This window comes from Pieris rapae, chromosome 12 (assembly GCF_905147795.1).
Source record: "Pieris rapae chromosome 12, ilPieRapa1.1, whole genome shotgun sequence".
Classification (NCBI taxonomy): domain Eukaryota; kingdom Metazoa; phylum Arthropoda; class Insecta; order Lepidoptera; family Pieridae; genus Pieris; species Pieris rapae.
Genome location: NC_059520.1, coordinates 2,211,924 through 2,223,513, shown reverse-complemented (window position 1 = coordinate 2,223,513; position 11,590 = coordinate 2,211,924). Strand labels below are relative to the sequence as shown.

The window sequence follows — 11,590 nt, the reverse complement described above, 5'->3', positions numbered from 1 at the left end:
TCTTACTTTTTTTTTTAATTTTTTATTATTTTTTATATGTTTACAAGTAAGAGTATTTAAATGATAGTAGATTATGAGATGAGTTCAGATCTTTTAGTTCATATAGATATATGGACTATAAGATCCTGTATATATAGAAAAAAACAGCATATTTACTACCATGTTGTAATTGTTAAATCAATAACAAAATTAATTTAATGATATCGCCAACTATGTAAACTTATGAACGACAATATATAAAATAAGATATACTTTATTCCCAAATCAAGAGCATCAATTAAAACTAAGAAAGTCAGAAACTTAGTCACATTTTATGGACAACCAGTGAACAATGTTGGAAACATGAAATCTAAGTTGAATTACATAATTTTAGTTTAAATCAGAATGAATCTCTACAAATCTTAAAAATTCTAAAAATTTGTTATCTTAATTTGAAAAACATTTAACTCAAGGGATTTTTTTAATGGGATAGGTGCCAAATGGACAGGAGTCTCGCCTGATTAGTGATATCTCCGCCAATAGAAACTCACATTGCCAGAAAGTTCGCAAGAATAAGTACGCTCTTTTCTTGAAGGACCCTAACTCTTAGTCAAAGATTAGGAATACATCTGTTCTGGACGGTTGTATATCTTTGTTTGTACTGGACAGCTAAACACATACAAAGGCTAAAGTTACAGAAAACTCCAAATTAAACTGATTTCTGTAGTTATACCGTTTTGCTGTTATAAAAAAACAACAATGATAACCGTTATATGGAGTATGTTAAAAATTATAAATTTTTAAAACTGTACGGACAATACGGCTTTCTTCTTGTTCATCAAACTTTTTCTGGAAAATTTTGGCGTTAAGAATGACAAAAAAGTTAAAACAAAAGTCTGGGCACTAGATTTTTTGTATGGAACAATTAGTAGCACGTCAAATCTATCTCTATGATAACCGATTATTAACACACCGTGTCAAACGCTTAATCAATAATATAGCATTAGACACAGAATTTAAATTTCGAAATACCACCTAATAAAAATCGCCTAAGGGCTAGAGCCTATAAAATCAGCTATTACTATTCATAGAAAATTAATAGAACAGTAAATACAAGGTCATATTTTATGATTAATGAATAATATGCGCATTTTCAACAAGATACATTTAATTGATTGGTGATTATGTGTATATACAGTGACAATCCTTAACTAATGTTCGCGAAGATCTGTCTAGTTTAGGGCCTCCTATTCTTGGAAGTAGATGCCTGGTACTGTCCTTGTGAGTTGCTGGCAGCAGCCGTTGGAGGTAAGGTTTTTAGGTACTCCAATGCCTTCTGTATTTCTGGTGGGATCGGTGGTGGGGTTGGAAGGTGGTCCCCCTGAAACAGAAAAATTTAAGTTACAATTCATCTGGTACTCAGAGTTTCTTGAATCAAACGGGTTATGTCATCCAATCGGAAGCTATAACAATCTATTACTGCCTTACATCAGCCACTAACTAATTGGGCAATTAATTTAATAGTTTGGTTTCTTTAATTAATCACTGTAAGCCATCCACAACTTCTATGAAAAGTTTTATATTCCATGAATGTTATGTGATCCGGAATGTTATTTTAGTTTGTAAGCAATCTATCTAAAAAAGATTCTATATTGAAACTATTACGTATAGTTTATTGTGTGAGGTAAAATAAAATTCCGCAACGCGAATCACTATTTCTAAATCGATAGCATTAGACAAATTTATGACACCAAGAGTTTCTCAAAATTCAAACTACCGGTTCGGTTAGTTAACAGAATACGTAACTTTTAATTATTACCGAGATGTCACCAAATCAGTGTCAACGTTAAGGGTCTACAGTCATGCCTTGTTATTACCCAATAATATCAGATACATGTCTATATTTTAGAATATCGGCTTGACTTTATTACCCATATTTCATTTTCGTAATGTAATGACTTTAAACCGGAACTAAACTGTTTTAGGCTGGTTTCTTTTTAAATTAGGACAGTATGTTAACCCTTATTAAAACAGTATTATTATGACTCGGCCACGCGTTGCTGTGGCTAAGGTTTTAAGTAAACTTTAAGGAAAACGGTAGGAGAACTAATGTGAAAGGTTATGTGAAACGTTGGTACTTTAACACAGCACCATCTGTTAGAATTTAGAATTTTCGAATTTAGTATTCTGAAAAAATTTCGACTATAATTAAAGATCTAATATATCCTATCTCTTAAGTTGGACCAGACTACTCACGGTGTGGGAATTTCAATTAAAATTGGTTAAGTAGTTTAGGAGTCCATCGCGGACAAACATCGTGACAAGAGATATATATATATATATATTAAGATATCCTTAATATTAAGGTTTTAGGATTCTGTCTAGGATTCCCTGCGTCGTGGGCAGCCTTCCTTTTGACATGTTAACAGTACTTGACAATAATTTCTCCGTAACAGATTTTATAACTAAAGTATTGCATAACAAAAAAGTATCACAATAAATAAGTATCTGTAAGTTTTCTACACTCTCCTGCATAATGTAAGATGATATAATCATGTTAATTCTCAGTTAGACCCTTAATGGAAAAACCATTAGGGCATAGGTCCCTGATATTTTGTGACATTTATGTATTGGCTAAGCGTATGCCTACACTCACGCGATCTTCCTTTACATATTTACGCAATCATGATTCAGGCTTCATTCGCATGCAATTTATGTCGTTCTCACCACACCCAGTAATTTAAGATAAGATTGACAAATTTGTGGCAGAATAAAACGCAAAACTGCGTAATGAAATATTAAATTTTCATACATTTAGAATAATCCTAAAAGACAAAAGTTAAATTCTCTCAATATGATTTTAATTAATTTTGTATGCGTAGTTCCTATTAATACAATCTGTTTAAAGGCCATAACTTTAACATTAACATTAACTTTTACATAACTTTTTAAAATAAGTTTTTCATTCGTAATTCCATGTAATTCCTTCAGAGAACTAATGAGTTAAATCAAAGAGGAAGGATTTGTGTGTTATTAAGTTACGAATACACTCATTGCTGGTTTCATAAAATCTCACCAGTACTTTTTGAAGTGCACCGTGCGAACCATGAATGTCAGATATTACCGGTCGGGATGGCTGACAGAACCCTGAAGGATCACGAGCCCCCAACAACCCCCATTAAAACATTTCAGACGTCCTTAAGATGGACCTCTATGTATTGTGTGAGTTAGCCAATGGATGCAATTTCTTAATGGAATCACTCTGTTGGTCTGAAAGACCCAGACAGCTCAGTTTGACTGTTTGGCTAGCTAACCTTGACCGAAAATGGGTCAGGCATGCAACTACTCGGGAGGGAGACCCCAGCTATAAATCGGTGGAGTATTGTAAAATATAATAAGGTACAGCCTCGCGAAGCTATTTTGTGCGTCATAATAATGCATATGAAAATAATGATGAACAAAGATTTCGTTTAAAAGTCAGTCTACGTAATAATCAACAAATGCCACTTTATGTAAGTTCGTTACGCGAGCGATACATCATTGTCCCTACAGTGAAAATAAAGGTCACAAGTCTAAATATAATTTATCGTCCGTATTTTTAAAAAAAACTACTATTTATTGTGCTGTATAGGCCAAGTGGTTCAGGGTGTGACTCTCATACCTGAGATCGTAGGTGGTCGATAGACTGCCTTTCTATATGCGCATTTAACATTAGCTCGAACGGTGAAAGAAGACATCGTGAGGAAACCGGCTTGAATTAGTACAAAAAGGTTGACGTCGTGTGGCACAGGAGGCTGATCACACACTTTAAACCTACTTACTTGATTGATTAATCATAAGTTAGATATATAAATCTGAGGCCGAGATATAAAAGGGTCGTAGCGCCACTAATTTATTTATTTAGAATTATTTTGGGCGTTGTTCAAAACAGAAAAACAATATAAATTAAATATACTGTTTTATGTAAAGTGATCATACAAGAATAATTTACTTAATGTACTCTTTATAATCTAGTCTTTGGTTATATACATAAAAAATAAGTATACTCTGACGCATCTTTTAAATATGAATAAAAGTGAGTATTTAAAATTTGTGCCTTGTACCTTGAAAGTCAAGCTGTTCATATGACATATTTATATCAGTAATAAAACATCATTGATTTCATCGTTGACTATAAGCACAATGAATTGTAAATCCGCTGTGATAAAAGATTATATCTATTATAATCTTAAACTTTAATCTGTGATAAAAGATTATATCTAATATTGACTAAGCTTTTTCATTACTACCTGATTACCTGGTCGTGTCCACATGTTTTAGGGACGACACCGCTTCTTATATTTTCGTATGTATGTTAATGTTGACATGTGTTTGTCCTAATTTTGAGGTCCAAATAAAAAAAAATACTGGAATATTTTGTTCATAATCTTAATTCGGGCTTCTTGTAATCTTTAACTAAGACCGTCTTTTTCCTGTCAAATTTTGTGCACGCTATGATGAAATGGGATAAAAACATAAAACGGTGTTATTATACCAATTTAAAAAAACCTTCTCAGTATAGGCCTCAGGTTTCTGTATCTGTATCTTTTTTTTCTAATAAGGACTTTTGGATTAAAGACATAGTTTAACAGCATCGTATATAAAATATATAACCCCTATAACTGTATCATATGTGCGGAAGGATGCATTAGTTAGTTCTTCCTGAGAACCATTACTTTTTCGTTATTAAATAACAATAGATTTATAGCTTTCGGCACCGTTTATTCCTATGTAAATATGTATTTACATATGCAACACGTGATATAACTTTAAATTAAAAAATTATACATGTTCTACATACATTTTAAATAAACAAGTTCTTCATATGACCTTTAGCGTGTCGTTAACGCAGGTGTATGAAGACAAACCTTCATGATGTACTTAATGTAGGGCACACGAAAATACCGGATACGATATTAAACCGAAACTATTAAACGATGCGATCTTTAAATATATAAGTCGAGTCGAGTTTGCACTCCACGCATTTTAACTTTAAAAAATATTTTTCGAATTTTGAATAGCTCCCCTTAACAATAGAAATGCACACAATATAGGACAATGTTCTTGATTGATGAAACAACCAGTTATTTCTAATACCAATTAACTATTAATTATATTTTCATAAGTCCTATCTGGCATTTAGAATTATGTAATAACTTGCATATATCCTTAATTAGAAATTACTTAGGAGAACAATGTTAATTCATCACAACAAAAGCCTAAGATACGTTAAAAGGATAAGAAAAAACACACCTGTGGTTGAAACCCATTCTCATCAGCGATGTATGAGAGCACTATGGGAGTGCCATCTGGTGATTTATAACTGAACTTGCCTTCCGCTACTTGGACTTCTTCTCCTTCTCCTTTGCCAAAGTTCTTTACATATCCAGATTCTTCGGCATTTATTTCGTTTCCAGTCTCATATCTAAAAATAAGTGTAAAAGTGTTTGTTGTGGTTTGAATTTTATTTATTTACAGCACACAAATATTTTATAATAAATTAAATAAAAAGGCTTTTCTCCTAGCGTAGAATTATTTCGCTATAGTGCAATGTTTCAATGGTTTTATTATTATTTATGAGCGAAGGATTATTATCCTTCGCTCATAAATAATAATCGCATTATTATGCAAATAGTGTTCGCCCGTGAATATTAGTTTTAGATGCTTTATCTGACATAAAAAAATCTCATGTCACGAAGTTTGTAATTAAACTCCTCCGAAATAGTACGAGCGATTTTTATTTTGTGAGCATACCGGTTAGGTCTGGGATTCGGAAGTCTATTTTTCATTCCCCTAAATATATTTTTTATTTTTAAGACAAAATTTCAACCCTTAATTAACACCTATACGAACAAACCCTATTTTTTATTTGCGAATTAAAAACTTATGACTTCAACTCAGGTTTGTGTAGAGAAAATTTACAGAAAAACCTAAAAAGCTTTCATTCCGGAAAACCGAACAGTCTCTGGGGTAGCAATTGTTCCTTGTTGGTATATGTATATGTACAGAGAAAAACAAACAATTGTTTAATGAATAAATGCAACAAACTTTGTTTTGCTATACAAACATTTATTTTTACACTAAAATGTCAAAGTTGAACAATTTAATTGCTAGGATGTGATATCAGATGAGATGCGTAGGCTGTGATTAAATAAACGTTTAATTATAATTTACATGACACGTTTATGACTTCACTTAACACTTTTTAATGTTAAACGATTTCTACATATTTCTAAGTTATACCTTTGACAATAAAAAAAAATCACACGTAAAAAACATAACATTACCTAATATTTGAAGAAGTGTAACCCAAAAATTATATAAGAATCTCTTTAACATTGAACGTTATACTTTCTAGTCGCGTTTATCCTTCTAGTTTCACAAATGTTCAACAATTTATTTTAAAGTACCGGGGATCGAAAACGGAGTTAATTTTACGTTTGAAATTTTGAAATACTTGATAATAACGTCTCAATAATATTACTTACAAAAGCTCTCACTTTATAATGTCATGTACGAAGTGTGTACATTTGCAAAATTGATTTCATTGAATCAGCCTAAAATGTACTTAATATGTATTATATATAAGTCTGTACTCACAGCCATTTATAGGATCCATCAACGTGGGGACCATCAATTTCAAATCGTATTATTGGGATTGGTTCTGTCACAGATTGTACAGCTGCACCAAGGGCGGTAGCTACCAGGCATATAAATATAAAGGAGATCTGAAAAAAAATGTTAGTATTAACATTATAGATATAAAACGCCTAGTGTAAAATATGAGCAATTATTAATTTAGGAAGGGAAATTTTTAGTGACAGGCGCTTAAAAGTAAACGCTTAGTGGTCATTATTTTTTTAATTTAATTGTTTTACAAAGGACTACATCTTAATTATTATTAACCCTTTATGGTAAAGAACTCAGATATTTTAAACTGTTAATTGTGAATTTTATTTGTACGCAAACAATACATTTTATAGATATTTTTAAAACCTACTAAATTTCTTATAATATTTGTCTCCATACAGGAAAGTGCAAGCAAAAATATCAACAGTTTACAGATATAATTTGACCGTCTACGGGAAATAAATACATACAGAATTACATAATTCTCTTGCTAAGCTTGACAGGCATTGATATTATTACAACAGCCATCTAAAAGGTTAGGTTCTCTGAAGGATCTAATGTAATAATTGTGTAACATTTAGTATGTGAATTACAAATACAAATGCCGGAAGGTTGTCATTTCTGAACAATGTAACGCCCGCGTAAGCTAACCGCAAGCTGATTTTGTGGTCATGTAGTGTGTAAGTGAACTTTCGAATGGTGTGGGAAAAACTTACGCCGAACTTCTGAGGTGTCAATATTCAGCTGAGAACTTAAAAAAATTATTTATTTGCAGAAATTATCAAAAACTCACTTTTGGTTAAGTTTTATTTCCAACACCGTTTGAAAATCTTAAAATACTTTGTAAATAAATCGTCAATATCTAGTAAGTTAATATATCAATTTTGGTTGCGAGTAAAACAACACAATAACTTTCTTATAGATATACCTTAATTATCTTATAATCCTAGAACTGATATTATATTACTGTACTATACTACAAAAATCATCAAGTAACATAGGCTTCGTAGTATTTATTATTAATTAAATTATCTATAATTTAAATATAGAACATAAGTATAATGCACAAAAAGCTCACAATATGAAATGTGTAAGTAAATATGATAAGCTCTTGACGTGCAAAACGTGATGTGAATATAATGAAATGACAGTGAACTGTTGAAGGACGAAGATTTTATGATGTTACGATAGAAATCTGACGCATTTCTTGGTACAGAATTAAGATGAATCTTAAGGTACACGGAAATATGTAATAATTGTCTAGAAAATCTGATTATTAAAAAGATAGTAAGAGGATCCAGGAAGACTGCGTGCACAATATTTACATTAATAATTTCTTGAATTACAGTATTAGTACTCAAATTTTATAACTTATAAATTTGCTGGAGCAATAGTGACTTATTAAAAAAAAATACGTGTATTTTGTAACAATAGATCATCAAGGTATCACTTATTCCACGTCATTAAATTTGAACGTAGGCATCCCTACTCATCGACGTAGAAGACATAGGCCGAGAGAAAAAGCTTCGGTACTCTTTAAAAAAAGCAAAACAACAAACAATAATTATTTTAAAACAAATATAGCAATATTTGTTGTCAAATAATAATAGTACGTGCTACTGCTGAGTCTAAATACATACGTTGAAGCCTCACAAATATAAATAATTTCCTTATGCGTTATTAACATTTGCTCGAACGATGAAGATAATAATACGATTGCTGTAATCTCTAAGATTGAGAAACACCTATTAGACCGGCGCTAAAGGGTATTAATAAAATCTCATTTTTTTTGACGCGGACGAATCGTTTTACCCGCCTATGAGGGATCGTACGCTCTTTTCTTCTTAATATTCACGTAGTAAATCTGAAGAGAAAAGGCCAAGAAGTAAAGGTGAACTTATCACAGGTACCCTTTAGACGGAAAGAGAAATAGAGAACGTCAGGCTAAGAGTTGGGAGGATGACGTTAAGAAAATAGCGGGTTCAACATGGACTCGCACTGCAAAAATGAGGAAAGACTGGAGAGCTTTAGAGGAGGCCTTTGTTGGAAGACAAGTTGTAACCGAACTACCGTTTGCCGATAATAATCAATATATATTAAAATTGCTAGTATATTAGTTAAACTCTCGTAAATAGTCAAAATGTGTTTTTAGATAGTAGTCTAGACACACGTAATTAATCAGTGTATCTATTTTAAGGAAAATACAAAATGGAAAATAAAACAGTAATCCTAAAACTGTTTGCAAAATATTCAAGTGTTACTTTGGGTTTTATGTTAATTAACTATGTGGTTACGCAAAGTGTTTGTGTTTAGATACTATACGTTTAGCAGCTAAAAAACTAATTCGTCAATTTACAGGAAGCTAGACAGAACATGATTGTTATTTTTAAAGCGTTTTTCTTTTCATATATTTTTGTATTAAGAATATATTATTATTATTAGTGATATTAATCACAAAATAAATGCAACTTAAAATATTTTTTAGGACTCAACAATTTGTACATTTAAAGTAATATTATAGTAAAACAATAAATCCATAAAACTATAAATTGCGAATTTCATTTTCTTACCATGATGATTGCAACAGCTAAGTCAACAGTTGCAGCACTTGTATGTGCATTTTGTCAGTGCAAAGGGTTTATATACAAGTTTCTTTACCTACGAACTTTATACGACCCGAGAAACGCATCCCGATTCATCTTACATACGCTTTTTAGTTGATTTGCCGTTTATATGTTAAATAGCTATGCTGTTGCAAGTTGGAAAAGCTTTTGCATACAATTTTAATTCAAATGAAGTATATACAATAAAATCTAGCTCCTCACTGATGAGCTTTATACATTTAATAAAAGTCGTCATTTCCATCCCGGCTGAAATTTTTAGACAAAATCAGTGCAAAAATGTATTAAAATTTTAAGAACTAGTTATGTACTTGTCAATTTTATAATTATGTCAAAAATTAAAATCATGTTATAGCAGCGTATACTTAGGCCCATAACTTAAGTATTTATTTTCTGCAACCTGTAACCAGGTGGAATGGATGGCTGGAAAAGCTATCCCTTTTATCAATATAAGCATACTGAGACCTGATTTTACTGGTAAGCAATGTTAGTATACTGGCATTGCCCTATTTTAAGTATTTTATGTGTACTATTTTTCTTTAGAAGTGTGCATTAATTACTCGACCGTACGATAAAAGAAAACATCATGAGGAATCCGACATACCCTAGATCCAAACATCGACGGCGTGTGTACTTGCCTATTAAGAAAACTAAATGATCTGGCATGGGTAAACTGTATATATTTCTTTCGTCGTTTTAAAGAACTTATAAAGACAATTGTTTTTTCGGCTGAAATCGAACCCAAGAATTTCCAATGTATAACTAGGATGTCTCGTGTAAAATATGACATTTCTAAAAAAAGCATTATTTAAACTTTCCATTCTTATCGCTGATCAAGTGTAACATGTACGTGATAAAAAATATCAGATCATTTAGATTGTAAGCCATGGTGTCTTTATAAAATTATTACTTTTTTCTATAAATTACAAACATTACGGCAGCTAAGTAATAGAGGAATCTGAATTCTAAAAAATAGCTTAATGTGACTTGTGTTTAGGCTGTGAGCCTAAGTCAAAGTCAAAGTCCAATAACAATATAATCAATGTACTGCCTACCAAGACATGCATTTGATAAGAAGATCAAACAAACTACAAGATTCAAATGCAAAGGCTAATTAAAGGTTTAAGCTGGCGCCTGTTTGATGACCACAGAGCTAGGGATTGGCTTGATTAACAAATTAGTATTGAAATACAGCGAGGAAATGAGAACCAAACATATTTTTTTTAATTATTATACTCAGTAGGTTAAGAATATTTATTTTTATTTATTAACACTTCGTTGCATTACATAAAAGAAAAGAAAAATAGAACATAATTTAATGAAAAGCAACTGGCGGCCTTATCGCTTTCGAGCGATTTTTTCCAGGCAACCACTGTGAGTAGAGGAAAAAAAACATATATTAAATTACATAAGGTAGGCTGATAAGTAAGATGTGCAAAAATACATATTACAAATATTATAAATGTTCATGTATTATTAACGATATTTCTTTTTAGATATTAGAGGTGTAAAGAAGAAGGGAGCTCAACAAAGTGATGGCACTCCATATGATGTCCTGCACATAAAAAAGTTGAATAAAGCTTTTAAATGAAGCTAGTAAATGAGAAGTGAGCTAAAAAACGTTTCCTAAACTAATTATCTTCTTATATTTCCGTCAGGCACGACCGGAAGTAATAAACATACATAACAATAGACCTTATACATGCACCTTACATCTTGACAAAGCTGCAACCACGCCTGGAACTGTTCTGCGATATAATTCATAAGTAGCGGAAATACTAGAGGCCCGACCGGGTTTTGCACGGGTGGATATTTTTGTAGATATTGTTATGTTCTTTAATGTTGTGTAATATTTTTTTTGCGATGAAAGATATTTTTAAGGTATTTTTTTTACACCTTGCGTAACATTATTTCAGTTAAGATTTAAGTTGGCGCCTATTGATAGTACCGATGACCCCAGAGCAGGTTCTTTCCTCGCGTAAGGAATAAGTATGGCAATACCGCGAAGAAGTACTTAAGTGTTAAAGGTACACTTAAGTACTTCTTCGCAGGTTGTAGTAAGTTAAGCATTGTAAATCACTACGTAGTATAAAACATAGTCGCTTTCTCTGTCCCTATGTCCCTTTGTATGCTTAAATCTTCGAAACTACGCAACGGATTTTGATGCGGTTTTTTTTAATAGATAGATAGGTTTATATGTATATTAACATCCATTAAATAGTGGAGAAGTACTGTTATTTTTAAGGTTTCTAATGTGATGTCGTAAATAATTACATTTTTTCCGCTTACATTGCAAACGCAGGCTGAACCCTACGAGTTTT

General features: G+C 31.7%; 1 protein-coding gene across 1 annotated transcript; it reads right to left on the bottom strand.

The window, feature by feature from the left end:
- Window positions 1-1,130: 1,130 nt before the first annotated feature.
- LOC110998418 (endocuticle structural glycoprotein ABD-4-like) lies at window positions 1,131-9,267 on the bottom strand. The gene is made up of 4 exons (XM_022267071.2): window positions 9,219-9,267; window positions 6,619-6,746; window positions 5,272-5,443; window positions 1,131-1,360 (listed from the first exon to the last, which is right to left on the bottom strand). Exons 1-4 carry the CDS (start codon window positions 9,219-9,221, stop codon window positions 1,217-1,219), a joined length of 447 nt encoding a protein of 148 aa, XP_022122763.1. The 5' UTR covers window positions 9,222-9,267; the 3' UTR covers window positions 1,131-1,216.
- Between the last annotated feature and the right edge of the window lie 2,323 nt (window positions 9,268-11,590).